General features: G+C 48.6%; 1 protein-coding gene across 4 annotated transcripts in view; it reads right to left on the bottom strand.

Moving 5' to 3' along the window:
* LOC124243000 (core histone macro-H2A.1) overlaps positions 1-24,073 on the bottom strand; it is a 73,387-nt gene extending 49,314 nt beyond the window's left edge. The window contains exons 1-2 of one of the 4 annotated variants that reach the window (XM_046668526.1): positions 23,886-24,073; positions 13,443-13,647 (exon numbers count right to left, since the gene is read on the bottom strand). In XM_046668526.1, coding sequence (XP_046524482.1) covers positions 13,443-13,614 — 172 coding nt within the window. In that variant the 5' untranslated portion in view covers positions 13,615-13,647; positions 23,886-24,073. The remainder of the gene's footprint in view (positions 1-13,442; positions 13,648-23,885) is intronic. The other 3 variants (XM_046668524.1, XM_046668527.1, XM_046668525.1) reach the window with 3 other exon arrangements.
* Positions 24,074-26,939: the final 2,866 nt, after the last annotated feature.

Raw genomic sequence — 26,939 nt, 5'->3', positions numbered from 1 at the left:
GCTGAGGGCCACCTGTCTAAGGATTTGCCTAAGTTCTGTCACCCAGGATTCTACCTCCCCTTCACTAAGGGGACAATGAGGGGACATCAAGCAAAAAGCATCAGGCCCTCCAGTCCACCCTCAGTGCCGCTGAGTGATACAACCTCCCCACACCCAACCAGGCATGGCCGTCCCTCTATGAGGACTCTGGCTGCTCACGGCAGCCCTCAAGCCACCTCTGGCCATCTGAGAGCTTCTCCCCCAGGACCTCATTTGTCCTGCTGCTGCTAGAACCAGCACCCCCAACACTGACCCGACTGCCCCTTCCCTATAGCCCAGCACACATCACTCCAACGGGCATCACTCCCCTCATGCTCACACCCATCTCCTTTCTGCAAGCCCTCGACTTTCCTCCTCCGTCTCAGTGACTACTTGTCCTTCGAGGCCCATCCTTGCAGGAGCCGTGTCCTCTTTGGCCAAGCCAGGACAGGACTGTCTCCAACCTTTGCAGACCCACACCATGTGCCCTTTGGCAATCACCTGTGACTGCTCAGGGCCTGACCCTCTCAGGAGTCCAAGTCTGCCTCCTCAGCCAGGCTGCAGCTCCATCAAGGACAGGAGCCAGCCTTGGAGGACTTAGCATATATCATCCTCCTGAGATGTCTTCCACCACAGACAAAGGAGATGCAAAGTGGACTGAGTGATCCTAAGTCCCAGTTCTCTCTTTTAACTGTTAAGCTTTCAGCTCCAGGTGACAGCCTGCAGAAAATGCTCTGCTAGAGATGTTTACTGTGCTGAGTGACCTCGGAGAAGTTTAAACTCTCTGAGCCTCAATTCCTCCTAAGCAAAAGAGGTAGTCTGAGGATTCAGTGAGTTACCAAACGTAAAGTTCTCAGCCAGTGCCTGGCCCATAGTAAGAGCTCAATATATGGCCAATGTTTTATTACTGAAACTGCTCCACCCAGCACTCACAGCACTGCCCACCATACCCCCAAACTAACATTACAACAAACCACAGTCTGAATCTGGAATAGAGACTGCCCGGGCCTGGGGTGGAGGTGGGAGGGAAAAAAAGCAATGCTGCTCAAATTAAGTACGCTCATTTTCTGAATGGACAACTGATGTTGACTCTCAGCAGTCAATATCCAGATTTACAGAGGCAACAGATAAATGTTAACCAAAGATGACCTCAGTCACCAATGACCACAAGCAGCATCAATCAGGATATCGACAGCAAGGGAAGCCGATAGATGAGCCTTTTCCAGAGGCCCTGGATTTCTACATGGTCTCCAAAGTTCTGCAGGCAAGAAAAGTGAGCTCTGGCAAGAATGAGCCTCCTTCTATAAGCAGAATATTTATAAATGTCTCCTATACAGGCCATTCTACAAATGTCTCCTATAGCCCTATGGGGGTGACATCAATCCCGCAAGATTGATGCTCAGCAGCAGGCGCCATTGAGACCTCTGAAGTACCAGGGAACACACATTTTCTAGCCATTAGATGGAAGGCACTTGCCTAAAAAGGAAGAAGGCAGGGTGGGAAATGAAGAAAGAGAGGGAGGGAGGGAAGGTGGGAGCCAGGGTGAGAGCTGCCGGCTGGCTGAGCAGCTGGCACATCCAGGAGAGTTTGTGTCATCTTCTTGGCAACCAGAACTGGAGGGGGCGGCAGGAAGAGGCAGACAGGGGGATGGAGGGAGGCTGACCATGGTTAATACCCTTTGGGCTTGTCTTCTTGCTAGAACTTATTTATAGCTCTGAGGAGCGGCATTTTGTTTTCATGATATTTTACTCTGGGTTGACTAGACATAGAGGCCCTCAGGCAGGGAAAGAGAGCAAGAGGACTATAAATATGTTTTATTAGTTGCTGATATTTTAACAGGAAGATATTGGGAGAGAAGACAGTTGTAGAATTCTTACCCACTTCCTTCTCCTCACAGTAAGTAAGCAATTCTTTGAAGCCATTCCTGATGGTCCTCCACAGGAGGACTGTGGGGTGCATCTAGCACCCCTCCTGGGATGCCGTTATTTTAGTCAATCGGCAGCTCCTGGCTTCCTCTGCTTTTTCAGGCATAGCTGAGACATCCTCAGTGGCTTTTGTGGCAGAAGTGAGAGATCAGCCCTGAAACACTTCCTACACCTCCTGTTTGCCACTAGCAGTTGCCCTGCCTCTTGCCTCTCCTCAGGTAGTCTGGCCCACTATGCCTTGATGTTAATCCTAATTATGCTTCATTAAAAATCCAGGGTTCTAGTTCAGCTCTCATCCTCATCGATTTCCTGGTAGCGTCTGACATTACCAAGATTCCCTCCTCCTGAAACTCATCATTCCTCCAACGAGTCTTCTTATCCTTCAATAAAAAACTATTTACTGAGCAGATGCAGAATGTCAGCCCTTGTGCTGGGACCTTAGTACATAATGACGAGGCAGGGGTGGCAAATGTGCAGTCCCAGCCCTGGGGGACTAATATGGCCTCTGATAGGCCTGGCCATCCGAGACACTCCATACAAATCTGCTGAAATCAGCAATGATTCTTTCAATCCCCAGCACCCAGCTCGGCACCTGGCGTCTGGTCAGAGCTTGGTAACTCATTCACAAATAGGTCATTACAGACGAATTGCTAAACAAGTGAACCAAGCATGGCAGCATTCAGGCAGTGATGAAGGATGGAAGGGCAGGGACATTCTCCAAGGCACTGGCCTGGTTTCATGTATTAGAACAAACACTCAGGATCCATGGCAGGCAGTGCGAACTACAAAGCTGTCACCTCAGGGTAGGGCAGGCCCATGATGGCCCAGGGTCCAGGCAGACCTCCCCTCACAGTCTCGTCAGGACTCAAAGTTGGCTGAGGGGACCGGGCATGATGGGGGGAGTGCAGGGGCCAATCAAGGATGCTCAGAGTCTCCCAACCCAGACTTTAGCTCAAACAGAAATGTCAGTTTCTGCATATCACATGTGCCCATTATCCTGATTTTACTATTTTTTGCCATTTCATTCTCTGGATTTATTTTGAAATAAAAAGGGAGAAGAAGAATATCTTTAAAAAGATATGTAACATATATAAGAAACTAATAATATTGACTGTCTCCTAGGAGGAAAACCAGGTGTGCAAAAGAGCAGGGAGGGAATGCATGTCTCACTGTATGTCCTTCGGGAACATGTGAATTTTACCATAGGTATGTATTACTTATTACAGAAAATAATTACTTTCCACAAAAGTAGCAAGACAAAGACCTACCAGATATGAGAAACATATTATAAAGTACATCACTAGACAGACAGACCAATGAAACAGAAAAGAAAGTCCAGAAATAACCCTAATTATATCTAGAAATTTCATGTATAGTAAAGGTGTAGGATCTCCAATCACCACGGAAAAGATAGAATATTCAATTAATTGTGCTGAGGTAACTGGGTAACTGTCTGGAACAAAATTAAGTTGATCCCTATCTCACACTATATATTAGGATAAATTCCAAATGGATCAAAATAAAAATGTAAAAAAATTAAACCATAAAAATACTAAGAAAAGCACGAGTGAATTCCTTTGTAACTCATAAAGACTTCAGCTATTAGGATTATTCAGATAAACTTGGTAATCATTTCACAACCTAAATGTATACCAAATCATCACATTGTACACTTTAAATATATACAATTATTTTTGTCAATTATTCTTTAGTAAAGGGAAAAAAGAATTACCGAGATAAACTTATAATAACTATGTGTAATATATTTAAAGAAAACTTTGAAAATGGAGAAAACAAGAGTATAAAGAACAACCAGACATATTCAAAAAAGAACCAAAGAGAATTTCTAGAAATAAAAAGTATCAAATCTGAAATTAAAAATTCAGTGACTGAATTAAATAGCAGGTAAGATACAGCTGAAGAGAGAATTAGTAAACTGGGAGATAGTTCTAGACAATAGATCAGAAGTAATTATCCAGAAATTAGTCGAGAGAAATAGAAATGGAAAATATGAATGAGATGAACAGATATAGAAGACAGAGTGAAACACTGACATATGTTTAATTTGTGTCCCGTAACGAGAAAGAGACTAGAATAGAGACAGTGAGGAAATAACAGCTAAAAACCTTATGGATGAGATAAAGACATGTTCAGAAACAGAGCCTGGGAAAGTTTACCACCAAAAGACCTCACTATATGAAATTCTAAAGGATATACTTCAATCAGAAGTAAAGTGATCCCAGATGGAAGGTATGACATGAAAGAGCCACACTTATTTTTGCTCACACCTTTTTCCTCGCCTGAATCCAGAAACAGGTTTTGTACTGCTGTGTGCTTTTCCAGTGGCCCAAGACAAAACAGAACCCTTGATATGGATCTTGTCCATGTATTTTAGGTCCCAATGGCAGAAATGAATGTTGCATGTTACCCTTCAAAGGGAAATCACCAAACCACAGTGAGACTCCTTGACCATTGAGGATTCCTAGGCAACGCAGTTTATCTTCAAGAAAGCAGAGAAGTTTTCAACAAATGGTGCTGGAAGAATTGGACATTCACACGGAGAAATGTGAACCTAGACACAGACCTTACAGCCTTCACAAAAATTAACTCAAAATGGATCACAGACCTAAATGTAAAACGCAAAACTATAAAACTCCTAGAAGATAACATAGGAGAAAATCTAGATGACCTTGGGTTTTATGATGACTTTTTAAATACAGCACCAAAGGCATAATACATGAAAGAATTGATAAGTTGGACTTCATTAAAATTAAAAACTGCTCTGTGAAAGACACTGTTAAGAGACTATGAAGACAAGTCACAGACTGGGAGAAAACACTTGCAAAAGAAAGCAATGATGCCTTTCTTTTCTCTGTTTCTAAGTGATGTAGTCCAACTCCCGGCCCTGGGAGACAGGGATATGTGGCCGTCATTTCATGAAGTGGGCCCAGGTCACATTTACACTTTCGGGACAACCTCATGGAGTCTCTAGAAGGACTAGATGAAGAATAGATTAAAAACTCAGTGTTTGAGCTCAACAGCAGATTCATGTGCCCCTGGGAGAAGAGCGTCCTCAAGCTGTGCTGCCACCTCCGCATCTTGGGTGGGGTAGGGAAGAACTGGGGAAGTCCACCCATTGGTGGTTTCCACGTTCTAGCCTCAAGCCCTGAGGTCTGACCCACCTGGGCTGCTAACTGGCCGGCCATCTGACGCCACATCTTCAGGGAAATGTCAAAGGCCCCTAGTGCTAAACTGGTGCTTTTTCAAGTACTCCTTGAATGCTCATCCACCATGGAATCATCTGTCTCCCCTGGGAGAGTGAAGGAGGGCTGAGGATGTAGCATATGTGGGGAGCACTTCTCTAATTACTCCAATATTTGCTTTGTGAGATTATGTATAGTGATGATTTTCTGTGATTGGCTATCAAGGAAGACCCTTAATAGCAGATATTAATCAAAGCAAATAATTAGACTAAAATATAACTCTCTCATGCATGTATACATACACACAAAAGGCATTCAGTACCAGCTGCTATCTCTGGGCAGTAGGATTATGAGTGAGTTTTATCTTCTTAAATTTTCAAATACAAATTACTCACATAACCAGAAAATGGAATATGCATTTAAAACACGTCTGGACACACTCAATATCCAGCACACTAGAGCTTCAACTTCAGTGTTCCCAACTTTTTCCTAGTTGTAACCCTCTGGGTCATTAAAATCCTTAGCCCTTCCTTTCTTGTGTGGTTTTGGCTTTTTTTAAAAGGAAAATAAAGCTGGTGAAGGTCTTCACAGACCAATGAGCATTGTGGGGTGCCGAGAGCCCCAAGGCAGCATGAATGCCCAAGAAGGTGCTAGCAAGAGTTAGCTGGGTCCTGACCTGAAGTGTTAGTCAGTCTAAAGTAGGGGTGGTCACGTAAACAAGCAAGAGACGTAGGAATTCAGAGGGCCTCGGAGAATCAAGGAGCCAGGCTGACTGTCCTCTTCTTTCTGCCCTATTTTTAGCTGTGTGAGCTCAGGACACACTTGGGTGTCCCGGATAGGAAAGTGATAAAGAGGCCAGGTAAGTGACAAAGCCAACTGTAGGCTCTGCCTACCCTAGTCTTCCAATCTGGTCAGATCCTTTCTTTCCCAGGCCAGAAACGCCAAGTGTGATGGACGTTTGCTGAAATGAGTATCGGTGTAACAGAATGTGCTGCTGACAGGAGAGGGCTCTCCCTACTGCACTTACAGGAGATGGGGGTGGGGATGGAGTGCAGCCCAATGTCTAACACCACAGGGATATGCAACATCTGACCCGAGCTACAGATCAGAAATCAAACAAGCTGAAACTTGGGATGAGGACAATCACTTTATTAGGCAAAACCAGGCAGCAAAATGTATTTTTAACAACTATCCCTTTTCCTTGAGGTTTTATTACAGGATACAGTCAGACACAAGGCCTGGGCCTCATCAAGGCTGTAAAGTGGCCATAAGTTCACCCAGGGGACCCTGCTTATTCCCCAGTCAGAAGCTGGCCCTGTAACTTCACCACAGTTAGCGAAGTGCTGCAGGCAGCTTCAGACTGAAGCGCTTGCTAGGAGAGGACGCCAGGTCTATTAGCAGAGAGTGGCGGTCTGTCACTGCCAAGAGATAGGAGAGGGAAGACCAAGGTCCGAAACATGGCGGATGGGGAGGGGCAGGGCTTGGGAAAATGGAGAAGGAGTGGAGATTAAGAATATGCAAATCCATATTTGCATATGATGTCTTCATCATTTTTAGATTAGATCCAAAGAAGACAGAAAAAAATTCTAACCACAGCCTTATCCTGTGAGAGGTGGAAATGCAATACTGTGACACTAGGTTGTTAAAGAGACCCGAGCTTAGGTACCCAAATCCCACAGTGGTCTCCTTGGGAGGGTCTATACTTATTACAAGGTGTCAACATTCAGTCTTGAGAGCTGGCAGCCAGGGCTTTCCATCCTCCTTACTGTCCAGGAATCCTCTGAGCGTGGATTTGATTTTTACAAACAGGTTTAAGTCTTAGGAGGTTAGCTGGTACAATAAGGTGTGTGATCTGGCTATGTCACAGGCTTTCTGAACCAAAAAAAAAGAAAACGATGTCGTCACATGCCTTTTCGGGTTTGATGAACAGAAACCAGGCCTGTTCCGTCAGGGGTTGGGTAAAATGGCGCCAAAGGCACTTCCTGCCAGAGTAAGTTCCTTGGGCAGGGACTTCTGTCTTGTATCTCAGTGTCTAGCACAGGCCTGGAGAGTGGAGGGCCTCCCGCGAGCCAGTGCTTGAGCAACTGAGCTTGGCAGAGTAAGTGCACGGCTTCCCAGACTCCCATGGCACTTAGCAAATACTGAAGCACCTCCCAAGTTTTGGGCCCCGTATGGGGAGGAAGACCTACGCCTCCCGATTAGTCAAGCTTTGTGCCTCAACGCCACAATCAGCCAACCGAAGTTCATTCTTTATGGTGGCTTTTGATTTTGTTTCTTCACTTACCACTCCTCATAGTGCCATTTCTTACAGGCTTAACCCACAACAGTGTCCCCAACACTGTATTCTGCAAGGTGTTTCTAGGTGTCCCTTGAAAGGCTTTTGTGATAAAAGTTTGGGAACCACTACATAGTACAGTTCCTTCCCTTGGGGATCCACAGTGACATCAGTATTTTAAAGGCTCTGAAAAGTCCTCCAGTAAAGAAAGCTGTTTCTCAGTGGTTCCCAAACTAGAACAAGTTCCTTTACTGAGGAACTCATCAAAGTTATTCATATATCCATCTCAAAAAAGGGAATGTGAATCTAGTCATTTCCTAATGTCAGCCATAGAGCCCTATTTTTGGGGTAGATTACCTCTTAAATTTTGCCAAACACCTCGGTTCTGCTGACCACGTTTGAGCAATGCTGACCCAGAGTGCCCTGGATCCATGGCTTAGGACCATCAAATCACAAGTGTGCTTGCTCTTTGCTCTTCCACACACTTCTCATTCTCCCCGCACTGCGGGACTCAGATCCTTCTAACTTACCCCTTAGATCTGCCCTATTCCCTTACTGGTCTGTGGGCTTATGTGTCCCCAGCATCAATGGAAATTCCACTGGGGTAAAAGCCCTGTCACGTGTTCCTCAGTTCACATCTCCTACCCCTTCCAGCCCTGCACAGTGCTGCGTAGGCACAGGGGAGAGACTCCACAGAGGCCTTCTGAGGTGAACTAAAGTCAAGTTCCCTTTCAACATAATTTAAGAAAAAAGAACCACAGTGCTATGGGGGCAAAGATGATGCTTCAAAGGAACAGCCCCAGTTTCCCATAATGATACTTACTTTTATCTATCTCTTATTGAGAGTTTACTGTGAAAGCCGGTGACTTTCATGAGATGCAGCACCAATCCTCAAGCACCCCAAGAGGCAGGGCTGCTATAATCCCCTAGGCTGGAAGGTCAAAGGCAAAGTAGAGAATGGAGAAAGGCCCAGACAGTCCTGGGGCACGGAGAAGACACACAGACAACATCACATTCCTCAGGAAGAGCTCTGAGAAGAGTGCGGCAGGGCTGCGGAGCCAGGCGCACAGAGATTTGGGGAAGGAGCTGTCTGGTCGCCAGACTCAAGCTTATTCCAGATGTTTCCTTTTCCTTTTAAGTTCAGCAGATGATTAGGCTCTGCACCCAAGAGGAGAAACAGATGCCAGCTTCACATTTCAGAGCAAGACGCAAGGTCACTACCTCCTCCCCACATCCACCCTAAGGAGGACTACTTGCATGGTCCCTCACCCATGAAAGCATGCTCTTCACAGGGGAGTGCGTAACTGGGCTCTGATGGGCCCTGGCCTGCAGGGCTGCTGCCTGTTCAGACACTCTTATGCTGGCCTGGCCTCGGCTGGGCCCTCACACAGACCCAGGGCTGGGCATGCTCAGCTTGTGGCTAACTGGAAAATCCTTCAAGGTTTCAATGAGTTGAAGGTCACTTCAGGACAGAAGTGGCCTTCAACACCACACAGAAGAGTTTCGTAACAGGGCATCCTAGTATTGAGGGTAATACAGGCTTAAGGAGGAGGAGTCAAGCAGCAGTTTGAAACAAACCAGAGGGAGTAGGCCTGAAGCTGTCAAGACATTCTGCAGGTGCCTGGTGAGGCCCAGTGGGTTTTAACCAATTGGAAGGACAACACACATAAGTGGACAGTGACAGCTCCCATCACCATCCCTAAGGGAAGTGGGCAACCCCTCCTCTCCTCAGCAGCCAGAGCAGGACGAGTGGGGACTCTGTCCTCTCTTTGCCTTACCCCTAATGTTAAGAGCATTTGGGCACTTACACTGCGCAGGCATGGAAAAGCACTTCACATGCATCCTCTCATTTCAGCCTTGTAATAACCCTATGAGACAGCTATTGTTATCACCATTTTACAGATAATCAAGCTGCAGCTGGGAGATGTTAAGTGACTTGCCTAAGGCCACAATTAAGAAATGGCAGCTCTGACACCAAGGTCCACACTCTTAACCACCCAGCTCTACTACCCCTACCTGATTTCCACTGAATATCACGGCATCCCAAGTAGTCCCCAGGGCTGGCCACTAAGGAGATATCAGCTCCCTGCTCCAGAGCCACCTAGTCCCAGGTGGGCCCACAGCTCAGGAGTCCCATTAGCAACCCCTGAGCATCCAGACACCTCCTCCTCTCTCCACTGGGGCCTTCTGAAGGCAGGAGGCCTGGCCCAGCCATCTGAAAAGGACATCATGTGGCACACCCCCATCACCAAGCCCGCAATTGTGTATGCCACCTGTAAGAGGCTGGGCCTCACAGAGAGGAAAACAATCCTCCCACAGGGCCCTTCAAGTGACAACTAGACGAGCAGGGCAGCTCTGGTTAACTGGTTAACAAGTATCCTCTAGAAAACGTTTTCTGACACCTTGCAGTACATGTGGTCCTGCATCACCCACTGCCTTTTTCTTGCCTGTATCTGACTTTGGACATAAAGCTCTTTGGGGTGGGCATAGGTCTTGTTCTGGCTTGTATCCCAGTGCCAGGGACACTGTAGCTCTCAGTGAGGACCTGCTGAATGGGTGATCTCATTCTCAGAAGACTTGGGTTAGAGCATGATGTCTGGGCCACATCTTTGACTAGGCCCTAAGATGCTTGAGGGCTGGTACCTGGGCTTCTCCCTCTTTCCATATCTTCCCCAAGCTCTGGGAAGAGGGTGGCACCCAGTAGGTGCATCGAGCACAAGTGAGTGGATGACAGAGCCCCTCTTCCAGCTCTCACAGGGCTGATTGCCCTGCTCTCCTTCTCCAGGTCTCAGCTGATGTCACCCCTCAAAGAAGTCTTCCCAAGCCAGTTCATCTCCAGGCCCCTGGTGGCCCAGGCCACCTTTGGTCTGTCTATGTCCTCCACAGCACTTATCATAGCCAGTAACCATGGCTGGTTCTTTCTCTAATACTAGACCGTGAGCTCCATGGAGCAGAGACCATTTCTGCCCTAATCATTCCTATGCTCTCACACAGAGCCTAGCATGGTGCCTTGCACACAGCAGGTGCTCAACAAGTTTGTGGAATGAACGGGAAAGGGTCTTCAGTGAAACAAAAGCAAGAGCAGAGCAGAAAGAGAGCTTGTTCACCTTTTCTTCTAGCTCAGGGACTAAAACCAAAGTTCTGAGTGGGCAGATGCCTAGGTCTTCAAACATCCACATGCTCCCACATCCCAGCCCAAGGGGCTTGGGGCAGGTCCCCCTCCGAGGGCAGTCGGTGTGGATATGTGGCACTGCTCTGAGGAGTGGAACAGAACAGTGTTTTCACTGGACATACTTCAGAGCTCAGCTCCTATCCCATCAGGTAACAGGACACAAGTGACCACAGCAGTGACTGAGTATAGCACCAATGGCTCAGGAGGTCGCCCAAGGTGCCCATCATGCAGGCCAGGCACCATGCTGGGGGCAGGCACTGGGCAATGGTCATGCCGAAGACTCAGCGCTGCATGTGGCCAGAGGAAATGGCTCAGTTTCAGCTAACTATAGCTCTGCTGGAAGGACTTGTTAAAACTTAAAAATAGATATTATTCTTTAATATACAGGGGTCAATGTGGCCAACGCCAGAGTAAGGACTTGCCTTGAGCTACTTTTCCAGCTCTAGTGATGGGCTGCCCTGATCATTCCCACACCCTTTGTGACCACTGCCACACACACCATGACACCCGGGGACAGGCATGATGGGTGTGGGTGCAAAGAGAGTCAAGGTCTCTGGCTCCCATGAGAACAGGCCGCTGACCTCGACCTCATGAGCACTGTGCTCAGTTTCAGAGCCAGCCAGGCACAGACAAGAAAAACACATAGATGTTCCACGTGGCACAGAGAGCAGCTGCCTCAGACACGATAGAGCAATGGTACTCCTACCCCATACCCTGTAAACTGAAAAGAGAAAGCTTGATGGAAGAAGTGATATTGATAGTGTACTTGACCTAATGACTGTCTGTGGACACCCCAATGACAGGGGCATCATGGCATCTGGGAACCAAGAAACATGGACTGCCTGAGTTTGCACATCATGTCAGCTTTCCCATTATGCTCAAAGAAAGCCCCTTTGGCTCTCACAGCAGCCTGGAGTTGGTGGAGCAGAAACTGTTGTCTCCATTTTAGTTGTAAGTAAATTAGGATCCAGGGAGGTTAAATGACTCACTCTAGATCACACAGCATGTAAACTGCCAGGCCAGACCTAGAAAATGTCCTCTGATTCGTATCTAGTGACTTCTTCCCTGGTTTCCCTGGCTGACTGCCAATGCTATACATGGCTTTGCTGGGTGTGTCACATAAATTCTGAGCCTCAGTTTCCTCATCTATGAAGTGAGAAGAATCATGCCTAGCTCACGCTACCAGGCGTGCCATCTATAAGAGTCGCTAACAAGCAGAGGGTCAAAAGCCCCAGTATATGGACAAAAGTCTTGCAATTCTAACATATCAATTACTTTTTGTGCCTAGATGCTTTTGACAGAACACAAAAACTTTATACCCCTCCTGACTGTGTTCTTTATGGGGAACCCTTGGTCCTGCCTTACTGAGAGACTTGGGAGAACAAGAAGTGACCCAGCTCTTCTGCTGCCTGATTCTATCACTGTGAAGAGGTACCCTGTCTTGCAGAGTCTCCCCTTTCTGGCTCTAGGAGAGGTGGCTGCATGAATCAAGGGTACCCATCCTGCCACCTACCCTGCTCGTATATGGAGCAGCAAGTGGTAAAAGCATTACAAGGGGACAGCAGGATGTAGGTCCCTTCTCAAGTCCCTACTGGTTATATGTGACCCCAGGCAAATCCTTTTATGCTTTGAGGCTGGTTTTCTCATCACTAAAAATGGGGGTGGCATCCCCACCCAGCTGGCCTCCCACAATTGCTGTGGAGCCACCAATAAGATCAATCAGATTATATCTGTGCAAAGGACCAAGGACCTCCCAGAGAGATGCCTGATTGCAAGCCTGGAGCAGGGAAAATTCAGGGTGAGATTAGACTATCTCACTACGTCAGAAAGCAAGGAAATGCACAGAAATTGATGGAGACATGGCAAAAGGTCATAAGGACCAGCTTAAAGGTCAAACTTGAGAGAATTTAAGCATTATAATGAGTAATGCCATGATAGTGCATAACCCACTAAATTAAGAAATCTGTGAACCAACATTGATAGTACCAAAAATAAAAAGGGAAAATCAGAAGGAAAGCTCTTCTTTACAGAAGAATGCCAACTAACAACTGTAGAAGAATGACAGAAATGGAAAAATCACTATTTTATAACCACTGTAGTAATAACAAAGTCAGGTAAGATCGAGGGATGCTAAAGCCACTGGGTGAAAGATTGTGACTCGGGATATGCAGAAATCTGCAGACACAACCTTAATCCAGTGATCAAACTATCACCAAAGACAGGACAAACACACATCAGGTGCCCCCGGACATGATGCATCACATATTCAATTCTCCTACAAAAAACGTGTAACCTGAATCCAAGCACAAGACCAAACTAGACTGAAGGACATTCTGCAAAACAACTGGCCTGGACTCTTCAAAAATGTGCACGTCATGAAAAATTAAAAAAAGAAAAAACAAAGCAGGGGGAATTGTTTTAGATTAAATAAGGCTAAAGAACCCTGACAGCCAAATGCAATGTATGCTTCTGAAATGGATCCTGGATCAAGAAAGAAAACCAAAGAAAATTATAAAGGACATTATTGGGACAATGGAGGAAATTTCAAAATGGACTGTATAATATGTAATAGACAAAAATAAATGTACACATGCACGTGCACACAGACACACACACACACACACACAAGGTGGGGGAAGATACAGCAAATGGAGCAAAACGTTAACAACTGGTGAATCTAGGTGAAAATGCTCATTGTACTATTCTTGTAACTTCTCTGTAGGTTTGAAAAGTTTCCAAAGTAAAGGAAACCAAAAAGGCCCTACAAGTCCTTGGAAAGCTGTCAGAATTGCCATAGTCTGAGCCAGTGGTGTCCGTGGGGGTGTCCGCAGTGACTCAGGTCCACTCACCCGTCAGGTACTCCAGGACGGCGGCCATGTACACAGGCGCCCCCACTCCAATCCTGTACTTGGGGTGGCCCTTCTTGATGTACCGCAGCATCCGCCCCACGGGGAAGATGACTCCTGCCTTCGCAGACCGGGAGGTTTTGGTGGACTTCTTCTTCCCACCCCGGCTCGACATGGCGGTGGCCCTGGAGGTGAGTCAGTAAGCACACTGTGGAGGCAAGAGGCACAGCCGTTAGGATCACTGGGGACAGTGTATCCTCCCTCTCCCCATACATTCTGGCCCCTGGAAGAAACAGGTCCTGCCAGCAGATGCCACTGCCTGCAGCCACTGAGCCCTTTGAACCCATTTTTGCACTCCGCTGGAGCGCTTTGGCCCTGGAAAAGAGAATGGCCTAGCTTTTCACATTTTATAGCATGACATCAATTTTATCGGCCACTTCCATTTAAATGTTACTCTGACAATGACTGCTTTTAAGTGCCTTGCCTTTATGCCACATGATGTAAAAGAAAATGGGATTTCTTGGCTACGTTCTATATGCTTGTTTAATAATTGCATTTTCATACACTTGAGACCAAGGCTGATAAATCTGCTGAAGCCTTCATAAAAGAAAAGAAAACCATGTCACCTGCCCCTAGAATGAAGACGTATCGACGCCTGACACCTAGGTTCTTTGATGAAAGGAGCATCTCTATCTTACGCTCCTTTATCTGTGAGAGGCAAAAGCAGCACAGAGGAGTTCAGCGGATAGCCAGGCTGGAACAGGAGGCCCTCTGAACACTTACAGTCTGCTACACGGGCCTGTCCCTAGACAACAGGGAGGAGTGTTTCCCTTCCCTGTTGCTCTCCCAATCCCCGTCCAAAATGCCACTCAGTCCAGAGGAGGCCCCCTCTTCAACACCTCCTGTGGAGTCATCTCCTCTCAACCCCGACTGTGACTGGATCCAGGTCATCACTATCCTAAGAAAATTATCACAAACATCTCCTGTAAAGGTCTCCCCACCTCTGGCCCCACTCTCCTCTAATCCACCTGCCCTCCACAGGCATGGCTATCTTTGTACACATAAATCTGAATACGCCATGGCCCTGGCCTTAAAGTTTTCCCTAGCTGCCACAACTCCCACATAAAGTTAGGACCCTTGGCCTGTCACACAATGCCCTAGAAATCTAGGCCTGGTACACCCATTCTTGTGCCACTTGTGGTGTAAACTCAGATACAGGGAGTCACGGTGGTTCCCCACAAATGCCCTCCTCTGTGGTGGCTGTGCCCCTTTGCCAAGACCTCCTTTATGCCTCACCTTGCTTTCTGCCCTCTGCCAACCCTTCCCCAGGTGCTAAGATCTGGCTGCTCCATCCTCTGGGCTCCCATGTGCTTCATACCACAGCAATGATGTGCACGTACTCCCATGTCTCCCACCATACTGCAAGCAAGCTCTCGGAGGGCTGCTCTTGACTGTATTCCTAGTGTGGCATGACACAGTGAGGTCTCAAATGTTTGCTAGAAGCATTCAAGTCATTCACGCACTCACTTCAGGAAGTAGGGTGGGGAATGGAGACAGCAGTACACAAGACACACGCGGTCTCTGTTCTTCTGGAGCTGATGGGGACGACAGACAATAAATAACCCTCCAGTGACTTAAACGACAATGATGAAAGGCTAGTGCAGGGTGGTGGGAGAGGGGCTGTGAAGAGGCCTCAGCTTGTTCTGGGGCACCATGCAAGCCTTCCCCAGAGGACATTCACGCTCAGACTTCTGAACCAAATGGGTAGGTCTCCCATTTACTGGTAAACTGAGGTCAGGCTCCATGGTGTGTGGGCCCCTCCCGCTCCAACAGTCTGTTACTCTCATGCCCAATCCTATATTCAGGACATGTCATGGTCCACACCTAACATGAGTGCAACCCCCAAGATCATCTCAAATCATCTCCCTGACAGAGAAATGGCCAAAATAGCAGAGAGCAGAATTCCTGGACACTCTGGGGCAGCCGTGCTGACAGGCAATGGCTCAAGCTCTGGTTCTGAGTTTTTCTGAAACAATTAGTTGGCTCCATTTCTTGCTGTAATGAGCTGCAAACAGGTGCCCATGCTCACTCTGAGCAGGGAATGGTACGTGTATATGTGTGTGCACATATGTTTGCAGGGAAAGCTGTCACTGGGTTTCCAAGCAATCTTTTGCTTCACAATAACATGTGTTTCACAGACCAACCCAATGCCTTTGGACTAAGAGCTTTTAGATCTGAATGTTTCCCTTCTTTCAGCAGGAGAGTCCCATGATGATTAATGCAGCTCAGCTGCACTCTTCCTGGAGCACAGACTTCAGCTCTGTCTCTGGGTGGATCTGTCTGGGTATGTATGTTTTGGGCTGCAACTGTGGGAATTTCTGCCCCAGAGAGGAGCCGTTAGCACGCAGGGACCTGATGGGTCCTAGACACGCTTATTCCTTAAAAGTGATGCTCCTGGTGCTTTCCCTCCAACTCTAGCCAAGAGTCTTTACCTCAACATGCTGGTGACTTCAAGGTCTCTAACCCAGTGCAGCTCTGGCTGCTGAGCCCCAGAGCTCTGTTCTGACTGACTGTGGCAAGAGACCACTTGTAAGTCCCATGGGCACCTTGAACTCCTCTGGGTTTCTCAGCGCCATCAGTGGTAACATCATGCATCAAGCTACCAAGAAGAGTCAACCTGGCCCCTACTTCTCTGCCCACCTCCACGACACCCAATCATTAGCCAAGCTCTGTTGAACTCACCCCCATGACTTCTCAAGCCTCTTCCTTCACCCTCCCTGCCTCGGTTCAGCTCTCTCTACTTCTCACCTATTCTCCCCAGCATCAGTCTCTCTCCATGGACACCAGAGGATCGTTGCCCACTTTGCTGGTTCCCCAGCACCGAGCCAGCCACAAACAGCATCCTTCAACGACTTCCGCAGCACTGCTTCCTGCCACCCCTACCCAGGCTCAGATGTCCCAGGCCACCCCTGACTTCCTGACTTGTAATGCTGTGTCCAGAATGTCGTTACACACGCTGGTTCTCCTGCCTGTCCTCTTTCCAAACTGCTGAACTGATGCTCATACTACCCCTCTTCTCTGACCTGACCACAGACTAGAATTGCTCACTGCTCTGTGTTCCCATAGCATACATCCCAGCACACATCTGTGTGCCTGCCTCCCCAGCTCGAATGAACTGCAAGCTACTTGATGCGAGGTACTGTAGACAAATCCTTCCTGGGGTCCTTAGGTCCCAGGAAAGATCTTAAACATCATGGATCCTCAACTGCCACTCTACTGATAGAAGAACATCCTCACATCTCATTTTGAGTCAGGCTCCTCTATTCCTTGCCCCTCTCCATGTTTTCTCTGCACTTCTAACTATAGATCCCTAAGCCACAACTATGAAAGAATTCGGACTAAGCCATGCAGCCTCATGACATCCAGTAATGTGTGGTGATCTTAAAAACATAATTTGGAAAATCACCTTGTACTGTGCAGTCTCCAAATAAACCCATGAATGTGCCAGGTCCAGCCAGCTCTTCAGAGGTCTATGGAGATAGAGGCAGCTACAGGAAGGTACCAATGTGGGGAGAGAGAGTGGCTGTGATGGAAGTGGCTATTGAACATTGTGGTTAATAACTTGAATTCTAAAGTCAGACTGACCTGATTCAAGTCACGACTCTGCCACTTACTGCCTAGGTGTCCTTGGACACATGATCTCACTCCCCGAGCCTATTTTCTCATCTGTCAAGTGGCGAGGATGACAGAATGGACCTCAAAGAGTTGGTGGGAGATGTAAATAAAAGCATGTATGTAAGGGCCCTGACACTCACGCATTGAGTGATGGCTCAGTAACATTAATAAAAATGACAACAATGAGTATAAGATGAAAAAAGGCTACCTTCTTGAAGAAGAACTGATATGGGATATTTGTATTGGTGAGGGTAGCACTCACTGCTGTAACAAATAAGCCCCTATAGGTTATTTCTCATTCATGAAAAGTCCAAAGAGGGTTTCCATAATTGGCTGGTGCTTCTCTGCAGGATGATTCATGGATCCAGACTCCTCTCACCCTTCAATGCACAGTTCCCAGGGTTACCACAGAGGGGAAAAGGCCATGGAGGATAACACATGGAGGTTTTCAGGGGCCAGGCCTGGAAGTGGGGCACATCACTTCTGACCATGATCCATCGACTAGAACTTGGTCACATGTCCACACCTAATTACAAGACAGGTTGAGAAACGTCCTCTAGCCATTTGCTTAGAAGAAAAGAGGAAACAGTCTCTGTCACGTGACAAGCCAACTTGAAAGCTGACCCTAAAGCCAGGGTCTGAGTGATCAGCCAAAGCCTGCTGCCCTGTTTGACCCATGCCCTGCCTCCAGCCTCTTAGGAGAGATGCACAGTCCTACATCATAGAAAAAGTGGCTTCTTACACAATCAGCTTCTCTTCTGGGCACTGACATTGCTCACAGGAGAAACAGCTATACAGTAGTTCCTCCTTATCCATGGCTTTGCTTTCTGTGGTTTCAGTTACCCGAGGTGGACCATGGTCCAAAAACATTAAATGGAAAATTCCAGAAATAAACAATTCATAAGTTTCAAATTGTGCGCCATTCTGAGTAGCATGATGAAATCTTGCACCATCCCACCTGGAATGTGAATCATCCCTTTGTCCACAGTATCCACGCTGTATACGCTACCCACCCGTTAGTCACTTAGTAGCCACCTGGGTTATCAGATCTACTACCGCAGTATTGCAGCGCTTGTGTTCAAACAACCCTTAGTTTACTTAATAATGGCCCCAAAGCATAAGACTAGTGATGCTGGCAACTTGGATATGCCAAAGAGAAGTTATTGTTGTTAATCTCTTACTGTGCCTAATTTATAAATTAAACTTTATCATAGGTACGTATGTATAGGAAAAAACACAGCATATATAGGGTTCAGTACTATCCACAGTTTCAGGCACCCACTGGGGGTCCACTAAGAGGGAACTACCATACTATCCTGTCAAACTGACAAAGTTGTGTCCTTCCTTCTTAGAATCATTGTCCAGGAGGGCACCCCATTCAGTAAACCCAGAAGCCCTCTCCCCTGTAGAGGGCCCCACATGCTTTGAAGACAGTGATGGGTCTTCAGGCAACCTTGGCATCTGTTCATCATTGTACATTAGCTTGGCTGCCTTTTTGACTGTTATCAGGCCAGGAAATGAAGATTCTGTGGTTGATCCAGAAGGGATCTGTGTGGTTTTCATCTTTGCAACTCCTCCAACTATAAATCAGTCACAATAGACATGAACCTTGTTTGCAGAAACCCAAAGCTTACCCAGAGACACACTGTTGGAGAGGGGCTATACAGAGAGAGGAGCCAGGCTTGAGTAAGAAGCACGTCTCTGACCACAGCCCCCTCAACAACTGAGATGTGACTGGGACAATGGGATCTGTCCTCATAGCACAGGACTAATGAGAAGCCTGGCTGTGAGGATCCTGTGAATAAAAATGCACATGAAAACAATAAGCCCTCTACTACTAGGAGGGGCAAAAGAGGTGAGGAGGGCAAAGGGCCATCCTACTGACCTACCACATCATTCTTCTCCTCCCCAACAGGGCACCCTAACAGGCTCCTCACTGCTTTGCAAACCGCCTTCATTCTTACCTCCTCCCTTTGGCACACGCCACTTGCTCAGTCTGGAACACTCTCTCCAGCCCTCTGTCTGGGACAATCCTACCTAGTGGTTCCAACACCTTCTCTGGTGATGAAGATCTATCAAAGAGTTCCCTCCTCTGCATTTCTGCTGTGTGTGACTGTGCCTCGTGGTGCCCAGTCACAGTCCAGTTTGAAGCAGCCCCTTGCCCAGACTCTAGCTTTGCACACAAGGCCCCACTGACCACCAGCCCATCTCTCCCTATTTACTGCAACCAGGGCTCCACCAGGCTGAATTGCCCCCAGTTTCCTCAGTGAACATTCCTGCTGTGGCCCCTGAGCCAAGCTAAAGATCTCTTATAATGTCCCCCAGCCTGCCACCATTCTTTAATATGTTCAATTGCTTTTCTCAATCTTATGTAAAGTGCTCCAGTCCTTAATTCCAACCTGACTGCCTCTCTAGATCCAATTTATATGAACCTTCTAAAGCCAACTTCCTCACCCTGGGCACTCATCATCACTGTGTATTTCTTTGTCTGTCCTGACGGGATGGACCAGTCGGCTCTGCTCACCACTGTATCTCCATAAACCACCACCCTGCCTGGTACCTGGTGGGCTCTCAGATGCTGGCTGGCTGGTGACTGATTAGTTGGCATTTACAGTGGATGAGTTCTCCTGACAAAGATGAGGGCAGCATTTCCAAAGGCCACAGGACTCACAGATAGGGCAAGTGAGACACCAGTCAGGAACCTTCTCTGGCACCATTCATGTACACATATCTGGTCAATCACTGTGGAAGCCCAGACCCTAAAAATTCAGAGAGCTTGTGGAGCTGACTTGGGAATTCCTAAGAAGGGAGCACTGCAATTGACCTGATAGCTGAGGTGGTAGCCATGCAGAGGCCTCTGACTCCCTGACAATTCTATAGCTCTAGCAACTTCTCTGCTTGCCACAAGGTCAGCTCAGTAACTCAGACCAGAGGAAAATACTTACCTTCCTCACATCTGTAAGAGACTGACCTCTGTAGGACACTCACAATACCAGTGGAATGGTCAAGTGTGAAGTTTTTTATTATCAAAGCAATGAATGTGTGCATATCGATCCTGAAAGAAATATTGATCAGAGCTGCCAAGGAGCTGCTGGTCAGACAGCCCTGTCTCCAGCACTCAAGGGTGGAGGAATCTGAGCTATCAGTGCTCAAGTCGCTGTTGCCGAGGGAGGGCTGCCCCATCCACTCCCTGCAGCTGGATAAATACCCACGTGTCCACATGCATTTGTCACCTTCCCATCAACTCCAATCCTAAAGGCCAACCTGAGACACTTAATTCTAAAGCATAGGACACTAATCCTGTTTACAGCATTCTCTTCTGTTTACTCCGATCATACCAAATGATTAATGGTGTCACTGCTGTCATGTCCCAGAGGCATGTGGATATACTACACAATTATCACTCTCCGAGCTGCACTAGCTGCACTCTGATTGGCTCAGAACAGAGGCTGGCTCTGATACTCTAGCCAATCAGGAAAAACATCTCTCTCCATTCATAAAACACTACACCAGAAAGTGAGCCAGATGATTATGGAACTTACAGTCCACCCTTAGCGAACCAAGGGCTTGCAAACGGAGAGAAGGATAAATTGAGATAGTAAATAAATCCTAAACCGCACATTTTGTTCCAGCAGACATATCTTCCTCATGTGTTAGGTTTTCAGTGGTGGGAAAAAGCAAAACCCAAACACCAGTGTTATTCACCACAAGCAGGAAACAGTTTGCAGGAAGTTGGTCCGGGATTAAAATTTCACCTCTGCAAACCCACTCCGTGGAGTGCTTCCTGAACTGCACTAAAGGAACCAGCACTATAAGTCAACAGCAAGGCACCATCTGCCTGTTTCACAAGGAAACGTTCCTTCACACCTCCTCTGTGTAAGGTTGTACCAAACTCTAACATAATCACTCCAACAGAAGACCATCAAAGGAAAAGGCAAAATGGGAGCCTCAGAAGGGGTAGGAACCTGGTCAGGCTTGGCATCTAGAAGCCATTCAATAGTCATTGAATAGGTGAAGTGTTCCCAAAAGACTAAAGAATATCTGACCACATCATTCTCCTGCTCAGAGCCTTCAAAGGCCTCTTACTGCTCTCAGGATGCAGTGGAAATCCCTCAGTGTGTTTCTGAGCAGGATCCCCTGAGATCTGGCCTGTTTGACCCTCTAGCTTCACCTGATACCTCTAGGATGCAGCCATCCTGAGCCTCTGGCAGTTCCCCCATTATGACCTCTATTCTCATTGTTCTAAGACTCGGCACATGTGATTCCCCAGGCCTCAAACACTCGTCCCCACCTGCCCTCCTTTGCCCAGCCAACTCCTACTTGGCCTTTCCCTACCAGGTAAAGACTTGCTCCTGGCTGGGATACTATCCCGGGGACCACTATGGGAGCTACTCTGACCTCCTACACTGACCTCACGATGGCCACTTGCCCGTTTTCTCCTTCTCACGTCAGCTTCCCATGGACAAGGACTGGGCATTTCTTGACCATGGTTCTGTCGCCAGTGCCTGACCCAGAGTTGATTCTCAGGAAATATTTATCGAAAGACTGCAAGTCACCAATTTGGCAGGTTGATCCAAGCAAACAAGCTATACAACTCTGGAACGAAGAGCTGACCCACTTGGGCTCACTCTTAAGAGCTGAGGTGGGGCCCAATGTCCTCCTAAACCTACAGAACCTGGGGAAGACCCATAGGACAAGTATGGGCCCCACTCACCCCTGCCCCTTCCCACCCTATGTGCCCAGAATGGGGCTGGGAAAAACTCAACACAAATCCAAAGGCACCCTCAAATGAGAACGAGACGCTGCTGCAATCTTGATGAACAGCACATATAGATTCTTGTTGGGTTTTGTCAGCTTGGGGTTTCAGTTTGCGCTTTTGTTTCTTTAACTAAGTCTCCTTCAAATGACTTGGGGCAGCATTAGCTCTGCAGGTATTAGAGGCAGGTCCCAGAACACACGTACTCCCGGCCTCAGCATGGGGAAGGGATGAGGGCTCTCCCTGAGTTCTGCTGTCTGCAGGGCCAGAAGAAATGGCAGACTGAGATGCACCACTCCCCGATCCTGGCGCATTTGGTACAGACCAGCCCAGTGACTTGCGGTTGTGTATTACAGCGTCACGTGTGGTATTCCAGATAACTCTTAAAGTTTAACCAAATGTGAGCCATCCCTTCCTCATTCTAAACAATTTTCACTTACTTTAACCCCTTCCCTCCTCCTTACTGCCTTTATCTAGGGATTAGTATTAACAATGGTAACAGACTAAAACAAAATAAGAGACTGGAGAGATTTCCTAATTTCCTCTTAAAACTAGAGAGGGGAAGAATTTAAAGTCTTAAGGTTTAGGAAAAAAAAAAGGTTCTAAAACATATTTATCCTCATTGGAGAGCGTCTTGTGCCAGACTGAGATGCCGTGGCCCAACTTTAGTTAGCTGTGTACAAGGGGTATTAATTCCAGTGCGGGCATGAGGTGTCCATTTCAGAGCTAATAACTCCTGAGAACAGACCAGTACCCTAACGGTGGCCTGCAGTAGGTGCATTCCCCCTAACCTACAACTGAAGTCTCCCACTCAAACCTACAGCTGTTCAAAATTCCCCGGGGGGGTTCACTGGAGCTGGGCGCCTTGGAACAAAAGCACTTTCCCTCCTTTTTAACGGTAAAACCTCAAACCACAAAGGTGCAAGAAAAAGAGAAGCTACTTGCAGGAGTGCCCCTCTAACTGTCCATTCTTATATGCTGTTTATTGGATCATTAAAATCTTACAAGGGCTTTCTGGTAATTGTTAATTGTTGAATTCAAGGTTTGTCTCAGCTGTTTGCACAGAAATCGTTCACTTTCAAACTTAATATTTTCCGTAACACCTTGTCTAAAAGAACTTTCCAAGCAATCTACTGACAAGATCCTTGAGTGATTTGTGGCCTCTGCAGGAGCGAAGGTAGGGCGCGCCAGCCGGCACACCTGTTGTCAGGTGACAGGGCCTGCAGCATCCTGCACACTCGCCTCCCCACTCCACCCCACCCCCAGCGAGTCTCTTCCCTCCTGGCCTCCTCCACCCAGGGAGCCTACAGCCTTCCGGAGTCACCTTAAAAAAACTCCCAACCACAAAGCAAACAAAAGGCCGATCGGGAGGCGAGCGAGAGCAGCGGGGGTTCCCGTGGCCTTTCTCCAGCCAGGCCCTGGACAGCCCCCTCCCCGCCCCTGCCTGGCTCCAGTCCCGCGAGTAACCCCCAACCCCCCACTGCCCTCCCGGCAGATACCAAGCCGGGCGCCTACACGCCTGCCACCGGGGGCTCAGGCCCCACGTATTGTGCCGGGCCGGCGGGCGCCTCACCAAGTGCAACTCCGGGCTCAGCAGCTCCTGGGAGCCCAGGCCCAGGCTGGCCAGCCAGCGCCGCGAGGCCTCCCCCTGCCTCTGGCCCGGCCCGGCCCGGCCGCCCGGGAAGGGCCGCCGGAGAGGGGCCCGAACTGTCTCCTTCCCACAAAAGCGCCCAGGAGCGGGCAGCAGGACACGGTTCTAAGAGAAGTTGGCTTCCGGGTTTGCTTTTTGAACAAAACCAAAGGGATCCCGCGCGGCCGGGCAGGGCCTCGGGAGGGCGCCGTGTGTGCGGGGCCCCGGCGCGGGCCGCACCGAGCACCGCAGCTCGAGCCCGGCCGCGCGCCGCCCGGTGCGCGCCAGGCCCGGCCGCTCCCAGGCACCCGCGGCCGGAAGAGCACGGCGGCCGGCCCCGGGCGGCGGGGACGGGGCGCGCGGCGAGGGGCCCGCGCGGACTTACGGGGCGGCTCGGCGGCAGCGGCAGCAGCAAGGTGTCCGGCCCGTGCCCTCTTGGCCGCTCGCGCCTTTTCTCTCCGCGCTCCTCGCTGGCCCGCCCGCCCGCCCGCCTGCCCGCCTCCTCGCTTCCCGCCCGCGCGCCGCGCGCTCGCCCCCTCCGCCCGGCTCCGCTGCCGAGTGAACTGGAACCAGTCGCCGCGGCCCGGGATTCCCACAATGCACCGCGCGCCGCTCGTCACATCCCATCCCGTCCCCGCGCGTCCGGCCGCCCCTCCCGCGCCACCCGGGCGCCCCGGCCTTGACCCCAGCCCGCGGCTGCGCGCGCGCGCGCGCGGGGCCCTCCGCGCTCCGCCGCCCGCACGTCGGTCGGCGTGTCTCCCCGAGGCCCGGGCGTCGGGCAGCCCGCCCGGACGCTGGACGCAGGGTCCACCCCCAGCCCTGGGCGCGACCTGAGCCAAGTCCTTGGAAAGGGTCGGGCCCCCGGCAAAGGTGCTTCTCCAGCGCGTGTCCCAGCCTGTGTCTCCAGTGACACTTAGTAAGCGCCTACTGTGTGCCTTGCCCTCAGCACGGGACTTTCGCTGCCTGATCCCTAGAGGTCTTCCCTTTAATCCAAGGAGGGAGGCACAATTGCTGTTTCCAGTAAGCACTTTCCCTTCCCCAACCGATGCAAACCTCCGCGTTCCTCAGAACCTCCCGCTGTCTCTAAATGCAAACCCCATCCCACATGGCCCCCCGACCAACTACTGCACATCCGGCTGCCCTGGGGCTCTTCATAGTGACCCTCAGAAGGCTGGCTGTGCTTTGCGCATGGAAGCCGTTAGCTACTTGGATTCAGCAAAAGTCCCCTACTGGACCCAAGTGGGGATTTATTAACATAAACAGTGATTCTTCATCATCACGCACATTTTTTAAAACTGCAGACAAGCAGAAAGAGGAAGGGCCGCCTCAAAGCCGGTCTACGTATCCCTAAATTGGTTTCTCGCCCGAAGGCCTTAGTGGTCCATTCTGGGTACGTAAATAGGAACCTCCCCTCTACTTCCCTCCTCTCCAGTGTGAAAGGGGAAGCCACCTCACCACCCTGCTGTGCAGCACATTTAGATAACAATACACACAGGGCAGAGTTGATGTGAGGCTTAATGTACCGCTGCAGGAGGGGATGGGGGGAGATTATGCAAGACATCAAAGACTCCTCCGCCCTCAGGCTGCCCGTATAGCAAGAGTGGTAACCTCCTCCCCTCAAGATGCTGCTTTACGCCCACCAAACTTTAAAAGTTTGCAAAGCAGTACCCAGTACATGCCATTCATGCATTCATTTCAGTTAAGTAATGAGGTTATACTTTGTGCCATGCACCAATTTGGGTGATAAAGATGAAGCCGTGAACAGAACAGGTAAAAATCTCTGATCTCCTGGGCTTTGCAGTCAAGTAGGGAAAGAAAGACAATAGACAAAAGAGGTGTGTCCGATGGTGTAAATGCTGTGGAGAAAAATAAGGCAGGACAGGGGGATAGGGAAGGTGAGATGGACTGGGGTTCCAAATTTTAGAGAAGGCCTTCCTGAGAAGGTAACATTTAACCAAAGACGTGAAGGAATTGAGGGAGCAAACCATGTGGATATCTGGGGGAGAACCGTTCTAAGTATGAGGAACAGCAAGTGCAAAGACCTTGAGGCAGAAGTGTCTCCAAAATTGTCAAGAAATAATGAGTGTGTTCTTACCACAAAAAAGAAATGATATTTGTCCTTCATTTTTCTTTATAGCTGAGTAGTATTCCATTGTGTGTATATAGTATATATACCACATCTTTATCCATTCATCTGCTGGTGGGCACTAAAGGTGTATAGGGGCACATTTGTATGGTGACAGATGACAACTAGACTTTTGGTGGGGAGCACTATGTAGTCAATACAGAAGGCAAAATATAATGATGGACACCTAAAATTTATACCGTGTTATAAACCAGTTACCTCATAAGAAATTAAATTAAATTTTAAAAAGATAACTGTGATATGATAGAGGTGTTAAGTAACACTAAGGTGGTAATCATACTGCAATATATAAATGTATCAAATCAACATGTTGCATCTCTTAAGCTTACACAGTGTTATACGTCAATAACATCACAATAAAAAAAAAAAGGAATAGTGAGTCTGAGGATGGAGTGGAACGAATGAAGGGCAGAGACTTACAGGAGGTGAAACTGGAGAAATGATGATGCTTTGGGTCCCAAAATAAAGTATTGTGATGTATACGGATCCCCCAGGGAAGCTGCAGAGGGGTGTCAGGGAGGGTGCAGAGACTACCCCACCTCATTGGTCTGTCCTTCCCTGGGTCCTTGGGGAGGTCTGTCACATCTGCAGGGGCCAGCCATCAGGTGAAGTTTCTGTGGGCCACAGCAAGTTGGAAGGATGCCAGACTTCATTTATTCACTCAACAAACTCTTGCTGTGCACCTGCTGTGTGCCAGGCCAGTGCCGGGCTCCTTCCCAGGGAGAGATACCTCGGTGTGTTGCCAGACTGTCCAGGCCCTGGTCCAAAACGTAAGCAGTACACCTGGAAACTTTAACAAGAGAGAAGCAGTGGGCTGGGGGGAAGGCCAGGCCTGTGTGGAGAGGGGGAGGTGCCTGCAGCCTGCCAGTGCCCTGGTAGTGGACAGACCTGAGGCTTCTTCCCAGGTCCTCAGTAATGGCCAAGGCCAAGTGCAGAGGATGATTGTCCAATAGGTCCCAGTCTGCAGCCCTAGGAAGCCAAGAATTAACTCACTTACCTCCATCCCAGCATTGGTTTCTGACTCAGTTGATTTTTCTGGTGACTTGGACGTGGGTAATGCTTAAAAGGTCGTCTTTTACTGTCCATCTTATTGCACACTTGCCATGTGCTGGATCACATGTATCCCATCATTTCACCCTCACAACAGCCCCAGCAGGCAGGCTATTTCTGGGACATTTCTATCCCCGTTTTACAGATGAGGACACCATAGATTAAGGAAGCCAGGAAATTTGCCTGAGATCTCATAGAAAGTAGGCTGGCACTGGGGTTTGAACCCAGGTTCATCTGGGACCT

Source organism: Equus quagga, chromosome 7 (genome assembly GCF_021613505.1).
Source record: "Equus quagga isolate Etosha38 chromosome 7, UCLA_HA_Equagga_1.0, whole genome shotgun sequence".
In the NCBI taxonomy this organism is placed as follows: Eukaryota; Metazoa; Chordata; class Mammalia; order Perissodactyla; family Equidae; genus Equus; species Equus quagga.
Note: the sequence above shows the minus strand (reverse complement) of the source record. Positions and strands in the feature narration are given on the sequence as shown.